Genomic DNA, 23,062 nt, shown 5'->3' with positions numbered 1-23,062 from the left:
AATCTGCAACATTAACTGAATTAGATAATTTTAGCTTAGCTTATACCGTCCGTTATACATTTAACGCGCATGCGCACACGCATATTTGCAGCCGTAAAGGTCTTACGCACATGCATCAACGTGCTGCATGCGCAGAAAGTTTGTAGCTTTGAGGTCCGGATTATAGATCATTCCGGATTATGGGTGTCCGAATTAATGACTTTTGACTTTAGTAACTAATTTGGAGGGGGGGGAAGTCTTGTAATAAATACTGAACGAGGCACCCAGTGTTATTGGACGCTGCCCAAAGATAAGCTGCATGGATAGCATAAACAGCACATTTACTGGAATTTCTTAGTTTTTTTTGTGCTCTTACTGATGTAAAAGTTTTCTGTACCTGCGATTTCAGGTAGACTCATAAATTTTTAAGAGTTTTAGGTCTGGATATGAGGATAATTATTAAAAATGTTGATGTATTCTTCATTTTTTGTTGAAAGTCAAGAATAATAGAAAAACAGTAGGGCAATGCTCCATTTTGCACAAATGTCACAAAATCCAATACAGTCAGAAGTCGTTAATCCTTACTCATCGGGACTTCGGCGATTCCGGATTATCAATTTTTTCCGGATTATAGATCATCAGTTCAAATCTGGTAAGATGGCATGCAGAAATTACAAAATTAAAAATATGAAACCGTAATTTATGAAATAAAGAACAATGATGATCTAAAGGGTATCAAAATTTACAAAAAGAAAAAGCTTAATATTTATTTGTTTACTTTATTAAATATTTCTTTCAATGTAAGTTGCTTCATTTCATGTGATAATACTTTCTCTTTAATTCTATTAAACAGATATAATTTCTTGTTTAGTTACAAAGTTCCGCTGTTCAAGTCCTATAATTGCTGTGTTGAGAATACCGACTAATTTGTCAATCGAAATGTTTTCGTTTTCAATAACCTCTGGGTCACTTTCTTCACTATCGGAAGCGAATTATAATGATGAGGAACTTGATTTAAATTATATCAAAGACGGAGTACATCGAGATGAAATACTACACTTAGTAAGGAATTATAAGCCAAATAAAATAAAAACATCTGCCCTGAAGATAAGGATAGTGCTGACAGATCAACATCCAATCCGAGGCGTGAAATTGATAAACAGATTTCGGATTTCGACACATACTTTCGCTTTGTAGATACAAATTACATATTAGTAAATATATATCGGAAATTCTATTTGACATAATCGAAAGTTCAAGCTTACTTTTATGAAATTGCTCTAACAGTCTGCAAAAAATAATAAGCCGGATCCAATTCGAAGATTAAGGAACAACGCAATCTGCAACATTAACTAGATTAGATAATTTTAGCTTAGCTTATACCGTCCGTTACACATTAAACGTGCATGCGCACAAACATATTCGCAGCCGTAAAGGTCGTACGCGCACTTGTAAATGCCTGTGCGCATGCGTGAACGCAACGCATGCGCAGAAAGTTTGTAGCTTTGAGGTCCGGATTATAGATCATTCCGCATTATGGGTGTCCGAATTAACGACTTTTGACTGTAGCTGCATTTTTTGTATGTTAGAAGTGCAAGTTGGGAGAAGTTAACATTAGCATAATGCTGACACTTGACGATGAGAGTTCATTAGCAGATCTGTATATTTCAGGATTCCAAATTGTAATACTATTTAGTGGATTTAACAATAATTAAAAATTTATGCAATAAAATTTCTTAATTTTAAGCTTTGCAGTGTTGAGTGTATTACTATGTTGGAAATTCTCTGAAATGTAAGTTTTTAAAAATTCATTAACATTTTATCTATAAATCTCAGTATGTAGTGCATGATATATAAAAGGTGAGTAAAAACATTCTACAGGCTTAAAGAACTAAAAAAAAATTAAAATGTAAAACATGTATTTATATATTTAAAAATTATTTTAGAAAATTATATCTGATATATATTCCATTAAGAAATACATATTAATGATTGGACTTGATCGCAATATAATTTTTTATTGCAGTAATTTTTTAATTTTTATTTATTAATTATTATTTCCCCCTAAATAAATTTTTGTAGGTGTTTCACCAAATGCAGAGGCCATTAGGAAATCAAGTCTGAAACCTCTTATGTCACAACCACCCCTTGTAAGACCAAAGCAGAAACTATTATACATGTCAGATGTTTTGGGATTTCCTGTTCATTTCACAGATTTCCCAAAAGTATGCAGTTTATTCTCTAAATTTATTATTTCAAATTTCTTTCTCCTTATATATGCTATGCAATTTTTTAATGTAATTAAATTAACTAACTTTCAGAGATAATCTTATTATCTAATATTGGTTAAAAAGAAATTTAATTTCCTGTTCTAACAGTAAGCAACAAATGGTACTTTCTGATTATCTGCACTCTCTTTCCCCAGAAAATATTCACAAGGCAGTGCAATATGTCACCGCAATAGCCAACCCATGGCATCAGTATAAAATATATTTATATGGTAACTCTAGTATGCACACGCTTTTGCTGTATTTGATTAGAGTTCGTTAATGTTTGTGCCATTGAGTGATTTTTTTTTTTTTTTTTTTTGTGTGTGTGTGTGTAAGGAATCATAAGAAGACTGTAGAGTTTGCCACATGATAAAAAAAGTATTGCATTTCTTCAGAAATATGGCATTTTGCCCAATAAGTAGAGAATGTAAAAATATGCATTTCATAAAGTTGTACTTAGTAAAATGATCAAATCATATGGATCAACATTTGTGCAGTTCTCTGATATTTTCTGAAATGAGAACAGATTGTTGTGTAAATGGGAAAGCAATGGCATGTATGATGCTAAATTTGTAAAACTCTTTTTTCCCCCTTTTATTATTATTATTATTTTTATTTTTTAAAGCAGAAATAGATCAGTGTGTAGTACATGTAAAATACAAAGTGCATAGTGCCATTTGTTTTTTTTTTTTTTTTTTTTTTTTTTTTTTGTAATCTAAAACATTGCTGTGTATGTGGGAGAAACAGTGCAAAAGAAGAAAAAAAGATGCGGTAACCCTTGTTAACCTGAATCTTAAGAGACCGAAAAATCAAGAGGTTGTGTTAACTGGGCACTGAAATTTTTATTTTTGGAATAATTTTTTTACACATTAACCATATATATATATATATATATATATATATATATATATATATACACACACTATATAGATATACTGTAAAATAGTATACTTCATTGCTAGGACTAATTCGTGTTAACCGAGTGTTCACCTTAAGTAATTTTGTGTTGAGGGGTGTTAACTGTATTTATAATCTTTATCATAGGTAATTATTGTGAAATTTTAGCTGTTCGTATCAAATTTTATGCAGTGAATTATTAATTATGCAGATATTTATTTATCATTTATTTGTTGGTGAAAATTAATTGCACCATATGATACTCCATATTTTAATATTGTATTTATGGAAATACACAACTTCCATTATGGTATGAATTACGATGCTGTTTGGGGGTATTGTATAGAAGTTTAATTTTTGATATCTTTTGTATTGTACTGATTTCATTTATAAATTAACCATTCATATTAATTGCAAATATTATTCCTAATTTATTTTTTATTTTGATCAAATTTATATTTCTAGTCTTTTTGAAATAGTTTACACTTCTTAGGGGTAATTGAAAATATAGTTCATTAAGATATGGTAGCTAAATCTTGTTTAAAAATTTTCATGCAAAACATATGTAAACAATTGGTTGCTTCCATTAAAACTTATCAGCCATATTTGAATTGTGTATTGACCTGAATAATGTAATATAAAATTGCTTGTAACTACATGATATGTATGCAAGGTTTATCCGAAAATTCTATCTGTTTGGGAAGCAAAAGAATATACTTTTTTTTATAGCTTTAATATTTATTGTACAGTATAATTTCTGTCACTACTTATGACCTCTTACCAGCGGGATGGTAATTTTTGAATATCATTTTTGGAAAATGTTGTGTCCTTAGAGGCAAGAACTCTATCGACATCTGCTTCAGTTTTGCATTTTTTCACCTTAAGAAAATTTTGCAAGGAGAGAAACAGGTGACAATCTGAGAGTTATGTAGGTTTGGGGGGTATTGTGTATGTGGCAGAATTTTTCAGCTTGGCTCAGCAAAGCAGCATGTAGTGTGTCGTTATAATGATGCAGTATAATATGCTTTCTATTAAACATCATGGGCGTTGTTCCTTTGACTGCTTTATCTAAATTGTTCATTTGCTGATAGTATCTTTCCAAATTTAGCTTTTGTTGGGTTTCAAAAGCTCATATGTATTGGTCCTTGGACGTCCCATCATGTAACCCAGTATTCTCTTATTTGAGCTCAAACTTTGTTTAAAGATGAAGGTGGCAGGTTTTCCGAGCTCACAGTATACTCTAAGTATAGTACTGTAGACAATCTACTTTTCATTGCAAGTCATCTGGTCCAAGAAGGGTTTGTTTTTGTTCTGAGCAAGCAGAGACTACATATTACTATTCAACCATGCAAAATTTTTCTACTTAACTCATGAAGCAACCCTTTTGGAGTATTTATAAAACAATCCTAGTTTATAAGTATAGTCCAGAATTTTTTATTGATTTGAGTTAAGCTTTTCTGCAATCTCTGATGTTGCCAAAATAGAATCTCTTGCTATCATGCTGTTGACGACAATGTAGTCGATTAAAGATGGCAGCCCAGAGTTTGACTTAATCATCAAGGTCGAAATCACCTGCTTCAAAATTTTTAAACATTCTCCTGGACATTGTGTTCGAAACTGCATTTTCAATAAATTTTGACATGCTTCTGTAGCATTTCTTCCTTATTGGAATTTGTTCAAAATACAGTGCTGTAAATGAACTTCATTGGTATCCAAGTTTACACAGTTGCGTTTCAATAATAATATGAGATACTTTTGTTTCACTTAACTGACATATATGTCTGAAGTGAGCATGTGCATACATGTTGATACTTAAAATAACAGTATCAGACAGCGCTTTCTGGTAGACTTATATCTGTATATCTATCTATGTAATTATGCCAGAAATTTATTAACAAATTAAACTTAATTGGAGCAAAATGACAGTAGGCCTTTAAATTTCTGATTTTCAATGAAAGCACAACTCCTTTCAGGGCATCTGAATTTCCGCTGCAGTATTCCCATTGTAGACTTCTGCCTAATCGCTGCTCAGGATTAAAGCAAAGCATTCTGAGGTTATAAGTAATGCTAACTACTTATTATATTGCTCTTTTAAGACTTTCTTTGCTGGGAAAGTCATGTCTCTGCTATGCTTCTTTTTTTACTGTCTAAAATGTAAGCTGCGTATATAGAAATTGTGGGGCATGTTTAGCATCTCTGTTGTTGTCTCAATTAAACAAAAATGTGATTCTGAAGAATTGTTCCTCTTCAAAATAAAAATGGCCTTTTAACCATCAAGCTAAGTGTATTTCTCCTCCTGCCATCACTACACAGCGGCTTATTTGATCAGGACTAAAAGTGATTGGTTTCATCTTCCAACATTTTTAGTAAGTTCTTTCGATGTATCAACAAAGATATTATGTTTTCTAGTCGAGAGGAGTGGTATCTGTCTCAATGCCCAATAGATTTTGAAAAATATCCACAAGTAAATAAGTAAAAGAAAAGTTATATATGATCCAAAAGGGGTTGATTTCAGTGCATCATCAACGGGGTTTCAAAAGAAAAGAATGGTTCACAGATTATTTAGAAGCAGCAGCCTTCATGGGCATTTACTATCAGTGATCAAGTGAGTGTAAAGTAGGTCAAATTTATTTTGTCTGTCAAGTGCTGTGTGAGAAATTTTATGTCTTTAAATGTGTGTCTAAAAGTTGTGATCCTCGGTCTACAAATTAAAATTCAACAAGCATGTGTACTTCATCCTTGCAAGTTAAAAATTATCTAATTCTAAAAGTGAAAGATTACCTCAAAGGTGTGGTTATATTCCTGAATTTACAAATATTGAAATTTGAAATTGACTATGCTTTCAAATAATTTTTCAGTGTTTTGATTTCAATATAAGTATGTGAAATTACTATTCATTTTTCTGTTTATAAAGAATTATTACTAGAGGAGTAAAAAGTTTGCTAATTTAATATTTTCTTTGAAACCAGCCGAGTTCCGAAGCCAATCGTGATTTTCCGTCCAGCCATCATATACGCAGCAGTTTTCTCGGTCATGACTAAATGTGATTGATACCATCTTCTCTAGCTATATCTCTACTAAGTTCTATTGACATATCAACAAAAATATTGTTAGATATATTATATATGAAGTCAGCCAGAAGTTCTGGGATATATAAGGTCTATGGATATATATATATATATATCTATGATTTATAAAGTGTCATTAATATGTTTTAACATCTGCATATTTATTCTTCTTGGTTTCCTATTTCTGTTATTAAACATTAAAAAGTAATACAATGTATATGAAGCAGTTTCCTCTTCCACATAAATTGCATTCTTTTGCAAATATAAAATTATGAACTTAAAATATCCTCCTACCACCACCCACAAAAAATGCTTTAGATTGGTGTTGATTTTAAGTAAAACCATCAATTTTTAAGGATGAATTAGGTAAATCTATTGTCTTGAGGAGTTTTTTTTTTTTTTTTTTTTTTTTTTTTTTGGTGGGGGGATCCCTTATGAAGAAAATGAACGGTTGTCAGTTGCCCTAGAAATCAATAGCTTTTTATAAAATTAATGCTAATTGATTATTTTCTTTCCTTAATTTTATGTAAATAAATTTAGATATATGCACATTAAGCAGTGTAATTTGAGTAATGTGAGTTTTAATGTTCTTTCTGAATTTGTTTTATGTTTAGGGCAACAAATTAGAGCATTTATGTTTGGTATCTTTGGGAATCAATCCTCCTCAAGTGAAGCACGGAGCTGGTCCAACAATTGAAGCAGCTCATGATCAAGCTGCATTAGTAGCCCTACGTTCTCTTGCGGAGCTTGGTATGGAAGCAGTACCAGATGGGGGGAAAAAAGAAAATAATGCAAACTTAGGTGCTGGAGATGGGTATGTATAAATAATTATTTATTTCAGTGCTTTTTTATTTATTTATTACATACTCCACCATTAGGCACCACTCAGAAAGGAAAGAAGTCCAGTGGAGAACATTTTAAGGGAAACTGGTTCGTATCGACGTGACACATGGGGAAAACGATAGAAATGCTCATGCACTTAGCCTGTCCGAGTCAAAACCCCATACTGAACCACCAGTGTTCAGCAGCTTTTAATGCTTTGCCACTGGTGGACCTAGTTTGTTGTTTGCTCGTATAATTTTGTTTTGCACTGCAAAATAAAATCAACTCAAAATAACCTTAAAAAGTGTGATTTCATTCTTATTGATGACTGAGCTCTTCAAAAAATACTGAGCTTAACAATGGTGAATTCATAGGCATCAGTATGGGGGGAAAGGGAGGGGAAACCAAGCTTTTTGAACAACTTTAGAAAACTTCAGTTGTGTTTGAGGTGCAAGATTTTCTGGTACCTAAATCAAATAGAAGGTATTATGGTACAGTAATACTGTAATTGAAGTAATATGGTCAATAATATATAATGCACTACATACAAAATGAAAGAAGCATATTTCTTGTAGTCCTGAACTTTGGCAGATTAGGAAAGCTAAATACATAGAATAATTGAAAAATACTTGCATCATGGCTTTTAAATTTCTAAACATCAAACCTCTTAAATCAGTGATGACAAACCTATGGCATGCTTGCCACAGTCAACACGCAGAGCCTCATCAGCCGGCGTGTAACTAAAATATTACTTCCTAATTCAATAATCACGATAAAATGATACTATGTAATTTAAATAACTGTTTTAGTCTGTTCTTGAACGTTTTGCTTACTTACTTGTCGCATAATGCCACTGGCGTAGGGCCTAAGCCTTAGATGTAAGATTTTCATATATCGCCATAGAAATGATATACATATTTATTGTCCAATTTAAGACATTTCAATTATTTGGGCCAATCATATTACTTGTTACGTGGCAAAGAATACAGCAGAGTTGAAGCAGCTATTGTTTGTTAAACGAATTCATATTTATTGTGGACTGCCGGTGAGTTTTAATACTTTCATTGTTAAATAGATTCCAGTTTTCAGATCTAAGCATTTTGAGGTAACTGATGAACAATTCTAATTTAATATCTTAAACACAATGGCACACGACCCCAAAAAGGTTTGCCATCACTGTCTTAAATCCATTTTTGAAGTTCCATATTTATACTGCACTTAATTACCCCATTGTGTAGTAGCTTATTTTATTTTGTAACCAGGTCATTTCATTCCAGAGGTAATCATTGTTATGAGAATGATGTTAGATGTCATTAAAGTGTGAAATAATTTTAAAAATATAATGTATGCATAAAAAATGTAAACAAAAAAGCTATGGTTAATGCTGCTGCTAAGTGCCATTGAATGAAAAGGTAGTAATCTTCAATATAGGAAGCCATATACCAAACCATTTGGGATATCTTCAGTTTGCCAGTTTGCATTTTTTGAGATAGCTGGGTGCTGGAATATCTTTCCCATACTTTAGAACTGGTTGTATAATCTGTATTTCAGCACATTATTAGACAATGTTTTCTTACCTCCAGATCTTGAAATTACACTCCAGTGAACATTATCACTGATTATCTGTTGTAATGACAATATTCACTCAAAAACCCCTCAACATATATAGTTATGTTTTTCTTTTCACCTTATGCTACTGTTGGCCCTTTGATTATAAATTCCACACCCTTTATAACATCGGTTTGGTGTGAATACACTATTTTCATCAAACTATTTTTACATGTATGTATCTAGTACATGCTGTTCCAGTTTATGTGCACTCTAAAGTGTTGGTAATTTTGCATAAATGTAGTTTCAGTTTTTGGATAGAATAACTTGTGTAAATAATTGAAGCATTTGTGCTTGGCATCTTTGGCTGGCTGTCCTCCTGAAGTGAAGCATGAAGCTGATCTGATAATTAAAGCACCTCATGATCAAGCTGCACTAGTAGCTCTAATAATGCAGCTTGATGAAAAATTTGTATCTGCATTTTGTGTTTTAAAGTATTTCAATTGTTTGCATTGTGTATGATAAATAAGCCATAACTTCTTAAAATTTTTGTTATGAATAATTTTAAATTTATCTTCATACTGAGATGATATATTTTTTTGGGAGAAGATAAAGGAAATGCATGTGAAAATTTCTGTTCTGAAAAACAAAGGGGGGAAAAGTTATTTTTATGCATTTAGTCATTTAGAATTTAATTAATGAAGTGCAAAACAAATAATATGAACATATCAAAATATTAAATTCATTTTCATGCCAGTTATTCTGTTATTTTATATAATATTCTTCTCAACAGGCTTTACATAACTGGCAGTCAAGGCTCTGCACCCAAGCTGACCAACTCTCCATCTACTGATCTTGGCAGTAATCCTAAAACTGGATCCGCCATTCCAATTACTGCCAAGGACAGTCATTAATTGGTGACAATCTGCAAAATCTCGGGAGTGGTTCGGCTCATTTCAGCCGCCACTGCCGAGTGAAGCAAACTTTTCACCAGTTCTTTTCTTTTTATGATCACATATGAAGACAACAAAGCCCCAATGAGGCTGAATGTAATGTCAAGTTTCTAGATGTAGTTATATCAGATTTTGCTAATTCTGCCATGAGAAAAGGCAGGAATTTTTTGCTTTAACTATCATTGTACTTCACCCAGTGTTCTCATTTTCAGTGGCTGGTAGCACACTGCCAGAGGACTCTTACTGTGTAATTTAATGTGGATATTATGTGATTATAATTTTTGAGTATTGCTTTTCAGAAAACTGTTGTGAGCTTAAACACACAAAGATTTACTTTTAAAATGTGAACAGATTTGTCTGTTTCATGGCAGACGTTGGCAAATGCTTTTGAAATAATTGTGGATTGTCAGTCAACCGACATGTATGTGTATTGTTAAAAGGATTTTTTCCCCCATTTTCTCTAGTGAAGTTGTATATTTAAGGACAATGCAGCTTAAAGTTTTTAATTTTGGGAAAAAATGCATTCGTTAAAATTTTTTGGGCCTAAAGTTGTTTTAATATAAAATCTTCAGGGTAGATAGGCTGTTAGGCTGTGTTGTACTATTTTTTCATAAATGAGAACTGCTGTGCAGTGTAACCGCTGTCATTTTTAACATTATTATGTGGTGGTTAACATTTATACAAAGTGTAATGTTGATTGCAAATTTTTGTAAGATTTCGTTAATTTAGCTTTTAAACAATCGATTGCAAGGAGTAAAATTTTCTCTATGCCAAACTCTGTCTTTAGTCTTGAAAATTATGAATCAGTTCATGATGAAATTGTGTATTTCAGTATGGTTTTGAGCTGTGAAATGGATGGATTTGTATATTTTAATTATGCTTCATGTGACAAAGAAGCAAATATTGTTGTATATTACATTTTGACACCTTACTGTTTAGGTAATATATATATATATATATATATATATATATATATATTTTTTTTTTTTTTTGAATGGACAGTATTTGACCAAATACATTTCCTAAAACAATGATTTTGTATATACTTTAGTTCTAAGAAATGATTGATCATGCTGTCATTGTTATAAAAAGAGTTTTTAATATTTATGAATTTTTTGAAATTAAGGCCCAAATAACTTTTTTTGTTGCATTTTCCCCTGATCAGTTTTTAATAAAACCAAGTGTAATAGATCACACATTAGAATATTACTCAGTTTTGAGGGGACTTAGAAGGTTGAGAATATTCTTTTACTTTTCTATTTTATATGTCATTAAGGATTGTGTTAAATTTTGTATTTATAAGCTGCATTGCCCTTTTACAACATATTTTTATATAGCTTGTTGTCTTCATGTCTAATCATTCTCTGTTAGTAGTAACTTCAATAAAACAGTGAAAAGAAATTTTGTCATTTTATTGGTGTGAAATATTTATCATAAAATTTAATGAGTGGGACACATTTTGAAGATTTAATCCTGCATCCTTTATTAAAAATTTCTAAGTTATCTTACAGCTATCAATCATTTAATTAAAACTAAATAATTTTTAAAATAATAATCAAAATTTTCTGCATATTTAAAAAGATTTCTTTATAATGACTATTACTTTCTTATTTTATTATGGCCTCTGTTATTTAAACAGAACTAAGAATATCACCAAGATTTAATTAAGGAAAAATTAACAAAATGTTTACTTCTCACATATGGATTCAAACAACATGAGGGTTTTGCAGTTATAAGTGTCATAAACTGAACTTAGTTATGAACCCTTGCCTTATGATTTGAGTTGCTGGCTGCACATTTGAAGTGGAAACAACTCCAGTGTCAGTTATGTCCAAATACTGCTTACTTTTCTGAAAAATTTATGGCAACTAGCTGTAAATCATAGAACTGCCAAATGTTACAGCTATATTACTGAATTGTCTAACTGAAAGAATTGACTGCTATTTTACCCAAAGTAATCAAATCGATAGTTCTGTTGTTAATATCTCATCTTTCTGTTCATTTCTGAGCTACTTGCAAGATGTTTGGTAAATAATTACTACCAATTGATCATTGAACAAAAAATATGTTCATCAGTATTTAAGATTTTAAACTGAAATTTATCTCAGGTTTTATTTTGTGTAATTTATCTGCATAGTTAGCCGAATTTTTATTTTCAGAATCTGTTGAACAACATCATTTTTATAAGAATTGGAGTTTCTATAACTGCCCTCTTAGACCAATTCATTTGAATTGTTGGTTTTTTAACTTCAGTCATTATTATACATAGTGCAAAATATATTTTTATTTCATCACATTCTACAGGAAGCCAAGTCTTGTTTGTTTTTTTGTCTTCTATTTTAATTGTTTGCTGTATGGTTTCTTTGTGGTATTTTCACCTAACTAAAGTTGCCATTTTAGTGCAGGAATCTCTGTGTAGTTTTAAATTTTTAATTCATTAGTTTTTCTTTCCAAATCCATAGCTCTGAATTTTAATGATTACTGCACTCTTTTTTTGTTGGTATCATCTTCACTAGTCACTCATAACATTTTCATGCAGAAAGTAAAATATCACTATAATCATTATTGTTATTTAAAATATTTTATCAAATCATGTTTATCATGTTAGCAGAACCTTCACTGCCCTCAACAAAGCTTAATATTCCTTTTGAAGACATTTTCAAGGGTCTTTAATATTCAAGAAAATATAGCTGTATATCCAAACGTGGCCAGGAAAATCAATAAGTGTTAGTTGCATGTATCCCAAGCCGCGTGCCACACGTCTCACAGGCTGTATTCACTTTTGGCTAGATTGACTTACCACATCCCTCTCTCACACATTATGTTTACTTTGACCCGACTGACTGATCATATCTCACATGACATCATAAGACAAGGAGTTAAGGAAGCCAAAACTTGCTACGTCGAGATTTCTGTAAGAAATTTCCTAAATGTTTTAACTGTTTAACTTTACACCAGACTGGTATAGGAATTAACCAGTTGCAGTGGAGCAAATACTGACATTAAGAGAGAATTTTATTGAATAAGCTGCACATTTACTTTACCTTTCCTGACTGACTTTACCTTCCATTCATAACTTTACCTTTCCTGACTGGCTATAATTTAAACAGTCACTACCCAAATAACAAGGCCTTGGCAGTGGTATTGTGACGTCACTAGTAGCAGCTAAAGGGAAGAATGTGCTTGCACCCTAGTTAATGTTGTATAAGTCAGAAATGAGATTGTCTCGCTAATTGAAAATCTTGTTTTTAAATTGCTTTTAAATTATTTGCATTTTGTTCCAATACATGTACTTCATAAACAAATCTATAGCACAGCAAATGTTACATGATTCATATGCTTAAACATTTCTTTCCATTCAAATATTATGTATTTGCAACATTACCATTCTTCACCATAATTATTGTAATATAATTTTCGCAGTTTTGAACTGTGAGTAGTAATTTCAAAATCATCACACTTTTTTAGAGTATGATCAGATCTAACCATACTCTAAAAAAAGCATTGCAAAATATTTTTCAAAATTTTGGTGTTTCAGGACCAACTACAATATGTATTTGTATACACATCTAAAAAATTATATGCATAGGAACAAATAGAATATGAAATAGCAAATAAAGTTTAGCTATTTTATAAATAATGAATAACATCCTTTTTACAAAATAGATTTGAAGGTGTCTGTAATGAATGCTACAGTTTTCTGCTTATCACGGTCATCATTATTAAAATTTTTTAACACAAAAATAGATTTTTTTTATAATATTTAACAACAAATCTTTGTTTTGTGGCTTAGAATTATATAATAAAGTATATAAAAATTTCATAAAAACTCTTTAAATTATTTATTACTATAATTATAATTATTAATATTATATACTTTATTAAAATTTTTTAATACAGAAATAGATTTTTTTTATAATATTTAACAACAAATCTTTGTTTTGTGGCTTAGAATTATATAATAAAGTATATAAAAATTTCATAAAAACTCTTTAAATTATTTATTACTTTAGCACAACAGCTTATAAATTATTTATAGTTCTGAATTGCCAATAAGAACACTACACTTTTACATTTTATGTTATAATTTTTTATGCTACAATATCACAGAAGCTTCAGTAATCGATGCAGTGAGGGTATCAATAATAAAAGAAAAGGATTTTATCTTTGAAAATAATTGTCCAAGTATTAGGCAGTTTCTTGGGCTTTATGTGTAATAGAAATTGAAAATATGTAAAAATATTTTTTATCATAAATTGTTTTACTGGTAAGACAAATGCAAACTGTAAATTGTTTTTGAGTTCTTTCTCAAAGCACTAAAAAGCTGAAGATTTACTTGATAAATATTTTGAGTATTTATGAAGATTACATCCTTTCCAAACCTTGAAAGAACCAAATTTATTTTTATAGAAGTTCCTTTTTTCTCATCTAAATTCTCAAATACTCTTTGAATTGCTGGTTCAAGGCAATATTTTCCCCTAAATTAAGAATGAAAACAAATTTAATATCAACTACCACTCTGGATTCACAAGGAAGTCTTACAAACAAATTACGTAAAATGAAAATGCAGTTTACATGCGACGACTTACGTTAACATTCAGGAATAAATTTACAGAACTGAAAAATGCTGTATGGCTGAATTTTATGATATATACTCATCCTGATGTTATGAAAAGCTTGCGAGTATTTATGAAACATTTATGAGTTTTTATATAATATTAACTAAAATTAACTTTTAATAACATATTCCATTACAGATTTAAGTAAATGATTTTTTGTTGTTGAATGTAATGTTATTTTTTAGTAAATTAATTTCAAATTTTACTGGATTAAAAATTATAGGAGTTTAATAATATCAAACATGGAATGAGGTTTAATTTTTTAAAATACAGGAATTAGAATATCTAGTATAGTATCTTTTTAAATATTTATAAAGGATTAAGAAAAACTTGAATTTTTATAAAGAAGATCTTCGCACTTAGAATTTTTTCATGGATTGTACACAAAATCTCATTTTGGTGATGAAAACATGAAGAAATTTTCAGCATTTGCATAATTTTCTAAGCTGTTTGAACAGTTAGGCACACAGCAAGTATATGCCATTCTTCAACAGATTATCAGTAATCACCAAAGAAAATACTTGTAAATCCTTTATAAATATGAATGCACTGTACAAAATATTATGCTGTAACTTCAAGCACACGTTGTTACAAGATTGGTTTTTATGCTTATTAGTTTCCCTGCTAGTGATATCACTCGCAGAAGGGAGGTTTTGTTCTTGGGATGGTGGTGATGCTTAACCCCTTCGAGCCGGGTAGCAAAAACGCGCGCTTATCGCAGAGGCCGACAGTGTCTTCCGCGAGCGTCTCTCCAGGGCCGGGGGCTTTTTTGCTACTCCATGAAATTTCCGAAGTATCAACGCATTGTTTAATAATGCTCTATAGAGTATTTAAACGGCTTATGCTTTATAGATATTTTTATATATATACTTTAATTACCTTATTTCTTGTTTAAATGCATATTTTGCACATTTATTTTAATTACTCACCATTTTATGACTTTTAACATTGTAATCTGAAAACTAAATATATTACTTAAAGTTCTCTTTTCATATGAAAAATTTTAAAACAGGGATCTACACACAGTCCTACGTTACATTCCTTGAACTCGTAATAACTCATTTGCCGTTTTGGAGGATTTTTCCGTGAATGTGAACAAACGAAGAATCGTCGTCTCATTTTCTTATCAGTCTCTTCTGAACAAAGTTTTGGAAAATGTCTTTCAGTTAATCTTTCAGAATCAGTATCTGAAATATTTTGTATCATTTCTGCTATTTCATGCTCTGTTAACCATTTTCGACGCTTCGACATTGAAACGGTAAAAACAGAAAGAATTCACGTCTAACAAGATCTAATTATTTTCTAAAAACTGAACTGTAAACGGAAATACTCAACGCTTTAGCGCATATAAAACTTCTACTTACAATAAACAACTACCACGTGCGAATAAAGTGTGATTTGAAGAGACGTCATAAATCACGCCATTTGGAAACATTTAGTTCCCCGTTTGTTTATATAATCAAAAACACGTGTATGTGAGTCATGCTTCTCTCATTTCAAGTAGAAGGTCTAATGCACATGTATCTGAAACCATATGGACATACAGTGCCATCTTGTGGCAGAAATTATAGTTTGAAAAACGTTCCAAGGTACTGGCACAAATACGTGACAGTCGGTAGAGAATGCAACAATGCTCTGGCACGCCTGCATGTCGGCTGGTAGATAAGTGTGTTCGTTGCTGGCACGTATATATGACAGTCGGCACGAAGGGGTTAAACCCTCTTCCACAGGAGTAAATGGACTGATATTAGAGAATCACATGAATGCGTTTAGATAGAGCATATTATCACACATATTCTTATAAAAAAGATAATATGTGTGAGAGGTTTAAAACACTGCATTTTAAGAAACATAAAACAAAATTCAAAATTATATTTACATCATTGTATAGAATAAAGAAAGACTTTGCTTGTAAGAATAATAATGTTAGATGAAGGAGGCATTCTACTGTTTTTTTTTTTTTTTTTTTCCCTTCCCCAATATTTGAAAGCTCGTGAAGTTTGTGAGAACTTGGATTTATGGGTGTTAGCAACGATTACTTTGCAAATAGTTTGAGCAAGGACGTGTTTATAGTACTATCAGTGGGAGGGGAAGAACACTTGAAGCTTACTGATATGACAGAGCAGTGACATTTTCCAATCACTTAAATAGTTTATAATAATTTGTGAAAATAAAGATCCTGAATGTAATTTTCATTTATTTCTGTGCACAAAGACTTAACTTAGTGCTACCCCAAACTGTGAACTTTATTAAGTAATGTAAAATAATTTATTGAAATCTTATGTAAAATGAGTATATTTAAAAAAAAATATGTAAAATGAGTATATTTAAAAAAAATAATAATAATGTATATATCTCCCTTCCCCTCCAAAAAAATATCCAGCCCTGTATCTCTAAAATGTCTAATCTAATCTAAATGAAATCTTACATGCAGCCCAAACTGTGCCACAAAACTTCCATCCTGTAGAATGATTCCGTTGGATTCCCATCCATCCCAAGTGAACGTTGTAACAAAGGTGTGCCATCTTGAAAGGGTTAAAACTGTGAAGTCTATCAGAAAAAATTCTGAGTACAAAAATAAAATATTAAAAAAGCAAGAAAATTAAAGTTAATTATTGTTGATTTCATGGAAGAAAGCTGACTTTTTAAGAGGAATTGGCTTTGATACATAAAATCTAATAATTGAGCTGATTGTGTGTCGTCTCCTTCCCAAATTTGAATGAATTCTTTACACTGAGGAAATATTTAATGTATATATATGTCATGGTGAAACACCAAAATCTGGAGAACATCGAATTTCACCGGTGAATGTCCGAAATATTTTCCAAATACTCTTATTTCTGACTTACAATGGTAAATGTCGACATTCACCATGTACTAATGTTGAACATATAATATTATATTTTATTCTCCGTAATTCAGTCGCGAAAAAACGCACTTGAGACTTAAAATAAGAACTTAAAATGCACAGTACATTCAAAATGAGAAAGGAAAATAATAGAAGTTAAAAACTTACTTAATTATACAGTGTGTTCTAAATGAGAAAATAAAATAAATAAATAGTAATAAAAAACTTACTAAATTATGTGATTCAAATCTTATTTATTGCAACAACTTAAACTATTATGACACTTTGAATTGCACAAGAGGCTCTTGCTTTTACAACTGCATTTATTTATGGAACACTTCCTTTTGCAATGACAGCGTGTATAGCCTTGCCCACCGTTTTTCAAAGTAGCTGCAGCTGCTTCTCTCAGCGACGTTTCTTGAAAATAAATCTCATTTATGGAAAGTAATTTTTCTTTACAAATTATGCACTGATTACGTGTGCAAAGCTGCTTGAGGGTAACATTTTCATTTGCAAGTTTGTAGAAGTCGAAGTTTTCTATTCCAACAACAACTGCTAACACATTTTGGTTATCTGTACAACATCAGGGACTTGTATTCGTACAGTATCACCAATTTGAGCAGGAGGAAATTGTTTTTGTAAGGTTCGTAACATTTTGTTGCTTGCAGTTGAAGATTCTCTTTCGCAGCCGCTCTTTTTATAGAAATTAACTTGTGTTTTTCAGTCAGAGCTTGATGTGAAGATGTGGTCGATTGCAAGTCCTCTTCAATATTTTTCTTTGGAATATGGTTTTCGGTATGATCATCACTCGAACTTTTTTCAGAAGTATTATTAGTTTCTTCAAGCTGTTCTTCAGTTTCAAAAGTATTGGCAATTTCTTCGAGTTGTTCTTCGGTTTCAATATTTGCGATTTATTCGCTAGGCAAAAAAGACGATGCTATGCTTCTTTTTGCTTTAATGCCAAACATGGCTTTATAAAGACTTTGGCATATTCCTTCATGGTATGTAGTGTTCTTGGCAAATTGAACAAAGAGTAAACCTTCTGTACATTTATTTGTATTGTTATCGTTCATCCATGCAGTTCGCATATTCTGCGTATCCTGATTGGCCCTTTCAACTGAGTCTTGTGTTTGACTGTGATGAGGCTTTACATGAGCTATCTTAACATCTTTCCACATAGCGCATATTTCGGATATGACTAGATTACTGAATTCTCTACCATTATCTGATTGCAATACTGCTGGAGCACCAAATGTTAAAAATATTGCAAGAATGTGATACGCTACTTCTTCAGCTCTTTCAGTTTTCAAAAGTCTTACCTGGACAAACTTAGTTAAATGATCTTGATACACCATTATGAACTTATATTCGCCATCTCTGTTGACTGCAGCTCTATCAGATCAAATTGACATCTTGAGTTTCACTCAGAACTGATCATTGGTTTCACAACAATACCTTTCTTAGGTGCACTGTGTTTCATTTCACACTGTTTGCATAAATTTCAATACAACATCACAACTTCATATGTAATATTTTTGTATTTAATTTCAAACTCTTTAAGCATATGTGTTCTTCCTCTGTGGCCTATTCTGGTGCGAGTTTCATATAGTATACAATCAAAGGTCTTTAATCCGGACTCGTTGGGACTTCGGCTATTCCGGATTATAGATCATCAGTTTAAATCTGGTAAGATGGCATGCAGAAATTATAAAATTAAAAATATGAAACCGTAATTTATAAAATAATGAGCAATTATGATCTAAAGAGTATCAAAATTTACAAAAAAAGAAGCTTAATATTTATTTGTTTACTTTATTAAACATTTCTTTCAACGCGCGCATGCGTAAAGCATACCTTACGCATAGCCGAAATTAGAAAATTGCAACCAGAAAACTATTTGATTTGTATTCGTGATATTTATAATGACGAGGAATTTTATTTAAATCATATCAAAGACAGAGTACATCGAGATTAAATACTACATTTAGTAAGGAATTATAAGCTGAATAAAATAAAAACATCTGCCCTGAAGATAAGTATAGTGCTGACAGATCAACTTCCAGTTCATTGCGCCCTGCGATGTTCCCCCCCCCCCATGCAGAGCACTGTGAAATTGATAAACAGATTTCGGAACGGTTAGATAAACAAAGGATATACCTTTATCCATTTTTTGTAGCAATTTGTTTTTTTTGTTTGATGGACATCGAAACATACTTTCGTTTTCTAGATCCTTTGGGAGCTCCAGCATAGGAAATTCTATTTGACGTAATCGAAAGTTCATGCTTACTTTTATAAAATTGCTCGCAGTCTGCAAAAAATAATAAGCCGGATCTAATTCGAAGATTAAGGAACAACGCAATCATCAACATTAACTGAAATAGATAATTAGATAATTTTAGCTTATGCCGTTCGTTATACATTAAACGCGCACGCGAAAACGTATTCTGCACTTGCGCAGATGCATATGCGCAGTCGTAAATGTCTTGCGCGCATGCGTAAAACGCCTATGAGCATGCGCAGAAAGATTTTAGCTTTGAGGTCCGGATTATGGGTGTCCGAATTAACGACTTTTGACTGTACTGATCAATTCCTCATTGGTAACATGATACTGTATATTCGTTTCTCCTGGTCTTAATGGTACAATTAACTTCTCTTCATAATTAATTTTTAAAACCTTTTAATCGTCTGTAATCCAAAGATGTGTTGCACTTAGTTTTAGCAGAAATCACTTCAGAAAGTATTTTAGACTACTATTCTTGAGAAAAATAAAAACAATTTTCTCGTTTACCGCAATTAATGCATTTAACTTTTCAAGAAAAAGATCACGATTCACTGCAGTGTCCATTCTGTATAAATTAGGGTATCGAAGAAAAAAAAAATGTTGCTTGCACCATCAAACCTTCCATAAGATTGAAAAAGCTGACTGACTCCCACTAGAACAAAGTATTTGGTGGGAAACAGCCAGTCGCCTCTTTGTCTACGCCTATCTTTTTGACCTACACCAGAGCATATCTGCGATTGTCGACATACACCGGTGAGGGTCTGAATGTAATACACCGGTGAGGGTCTTTCACCAACGTATTTTGTGAATGTTGATATTTTTCCAATTTCGGTAGCATATATATGTAAGATATAAAAATATATGAAGGGAAATCATTAACAAATTTAATTGGGACAAATTACTAACTTTATTGGCAAAAATCCTTTAAATTTCTGGTTATCTTCTCATGTTAAAAAGCAAGTTTAATTTTTATTTTAAAATTTTCGTTAGTTCTGTTTAGAAAGGAAATTTCAGGGAATCTCAAAACTACAGTAGAGAGAAATCAGTTCAGGGAATTGGCATTTGATTGAGTGAATTCTTCTGATTCTATGGTTCATTAGATCTTTTTGCTGCAACCATGCTGACCAATCCTGGTCCCACAATTTGTTCAATTCTTTCTGCTCCTCACAAATTGCTCTCGACTCTCATCCCTCATTCCAGATCTTTTCATCAAGGTAATTGTTAGTGATTGGCGATTCGTAAAAGGAATGATTCACTTCAGTGAGTGAACTGATCTGTACATCTCTTGATGAACATTGTTGGGAGATATGAGTATCGAATTTACTAGTAACGGATCTAGATAGAGCTATAACTACTAAAGTACCCAACCTAGATAAGAGCTATAAATATTATCAAACAAATATATTGAAAAAATAAACAATATATCTTAAATATACTATAAATAAATAAAGAATTATTCTACTACGTAGAGGGTGTACCTTGAACCGTCAGCTCTTAAGCATGTGAGAATGATGGTAACAGACCTTGATGGGGACAGGGTGGGACAATGTTTGAACACCCTTTTGAAGAACATCAATAAGTGAAGAGGGCATTTATGATGAGGATGTCAGAGCGAGGTGGAAGAAGTTGGCTAGATGTGCCAATAAACACCAATTTTTGAAGTGCCTTTATTAAAAAGATAAATGTTTAAACTTCTCTGCACAGGTTTTCTTCTATAGCACTGTATGGCATTAGGGTCATCAGACCTTTAGCAAACCTCTCTTAATGTTAGTAATGTAAAATTTAATGTAAGTATGCAATGTTATCTCTTAGTTATTGGCAGAATTTTGTTCTTGGTTTTCTAAAAATGTGAGATTTTCAAACTTGGAAAATGTTAACTGCCATTAATTTTGCATCAAACTTTTTAATTGGGCAGGCTCTTCTTCCTCAGATGCATCAGGTTTCTGTTAGTCAATTCTTTGCCATATGAGCAAGCAGCTCTTCGAAATACTCCTACTGCAAGTTTAAATCAAGCACCACCTAGACAGGAAAGTGGTTAGTGACTCTAACTGGCATACTGCAGGATCTGAGTTCGAATCTCAGAGAAAGCATGGATGTAAATTTTCTGTCCCTTCATAAGACGCAACGATGGGCTACCAATTAGGTGCCCCGATAATACAGTGACTACCGCTCTCTGGCCTTAGTAGTGGCCAATGCCTATAATGGCTAGTGCCCTCCTTTTTTTTTAAGTTTAGATCAGATTGCCTACTATTGTTAATGAAAGTCATATGAATGTTCATCTTTTTATCATGTTATTAAAACCATAACAGTCATGAACAAGATAGGGAAGCATACTTTTCCAAATGCCATTCATATTTACATGTATTACATCTTCCCATGCATATTGAATGTTCTGCACGTAATTTTAAATATTGTAGTCTTTCCAAAAGTGCCTTTAAGTGATATCAGGTTTGTCATCAACATTTTTAAGCTCCTAGGAGTGGGTATGGCATGTGTGTAATACTTTTAAAAATTGCTACATTACGTTTTCTTTTCGATGTCAAAAAAATTTCACTCTTTGAGAAAAGGTTTGTAAGGTAAGGTAAGGTTTAAGGTGTAAGGTGTAAAGGTTTGTAAGGTAGGAAGTATAAGTATAGTATTTCATATCAAAACTAATAACATTTTAATATTATTAGATTCTTTTATCTAATTATATTCCACTACATATAACTTCAATGATAATAAATATAATAATAAAATTTATATATAGCAAAATTAAATTTGCAGGACACTCATTTTTACCAAAGCATAAATAAATAAATACAAAAAACTAAATACAATGTAGTCACAAAATTAATTTAAAATGACGTTTTCCATAATCAGCATATCAACTTGGATTACAAAAAGTAAATCTTGTTCTTTAAATGCTGAATGAAATATGCAGGAGGTAAAATAAAAATAGAAAAAATCCTTGTGTATACTTTCTTATACCCATTCCAACCTATTTCATAAATGAATTTACCTGAATTATGTGGGCATGATTCAAGTAAATTCATTTATGAAATTGTATTTATGGTGGTCAAAGTATAGAAGATTAATGATACTTGCAAGGAGGATACTGAATTGTCTTGTTTTCAAATACAATACAGGAAGAATGATAGATCTGGTGAAGAAGATCAGATGACTACAACACAAGAAGGATTACAAAAGTTTGTACCATGAATTATTTGCTATACACTAATTTTTTACACCAATAATTCTCCTTACATACAGAAATGAACTCCCTGCAGTTTATTGCCCTTTCCTAAAATGAAATGGCCAAGAGATTTTTTAAAAAAGTGAATGCTTGTTATTTGACCAGGGTTTAAATCTGGGCAAACAGGCTGAGTGCATAGCTTGTAATCAAAATTTTTTGGCTCTAGATGCCATTGTTTTTCTACAGTGCAAGGAGCATACATAGATTCTTTATTACTTAATTTCTTTGAAAATAATAACATTTGTGGAAACAATTTAAAAAGTGGTTTAAAAAAAAAAAAAAAAACTGAGGTTTGACACTAACAGAACCTCTGGCACTATACATAGTAATTTGATATCAGATACTTTTGATCTTTCTTAAAAGTGCTCTATAAATTACTTTTGTTTCATAATATCGGTTCATCCAGAAATTTCTGCAATTTTTTTATGATAAATATAAGTGAAGAAGTACAAATACATAAGTTACCTAGACAGGAAAGCAGTTAGTGATGCTGACTGCCATGCCGGAAGGCCAGGTTCAAACCCGGAGAAGGCATGGATATT

General features: G+C 31.6%; 1 protein-coding gene and 1 pseudogene across 3 annotated transcripts in view; one reads left to right on the top strand and one right to left on the bottom strand.

Annotated features, from left to right (window-relative positions):
- The window catches only part of LOC118198920 (double-stranded RNA-binding protein Staufen homolog 2-like), a 64,983-nt gene extending 54,045 nt beyond the window's left edge, over window positions 1-10,938 (top strand). For all 3 annotated transcript variants that reach the window (XM_085819470.1, XM_085819471.1, XM_085819469.1), the window contains 3 exons: window positions 2,062-2,204; window positions 6,829-7,028; window positions 9,378-10,938. In XM_085819470.1, the coding sequence (XP_085675596.1) occupies window positions 2,062-2,204; window positions 6,829-7,028; window positions 9,378-9,498 (464 nt within the window). In that variant the 3' untranslated portion in view covers window positions 9,499-10,938. The remainder of the gene's footprint in view (window positions 1-2,061; window positions 2,205-6,828; window positions 7,029-9,377) is intronic.
- Window positions 10,939-17,252: 6,314 nt separating this feature from the next.
- Window positions 17,253-19,010, bottom strand: LOC118198916 (KRAB domain-containing protein 2 pseudogene; annotated as a pseudogene).
- Between the last annotated feature and the right edge of the window lie 4,052 nt (window positions 19,011-23,062).

This window comes from Stegodyphus dumicola, chromosome 6 (assembly GCF_044657685.1).
Source record: "Stegodyphus dumicola isolate Sdum_Otavi_A_Nest chromosome 6, ASM4465768v1".
NCBI lineage: Eukaryota > Metazoa > Arthropoda > Arachnida > Araneae > Eresidae > Stegodyphus > Stegodyphus dumicola.
Note: the sequence above shows the minus strand (reverse complement) of the source record. Positions and strands in the feature narration are given on the sequence as shown.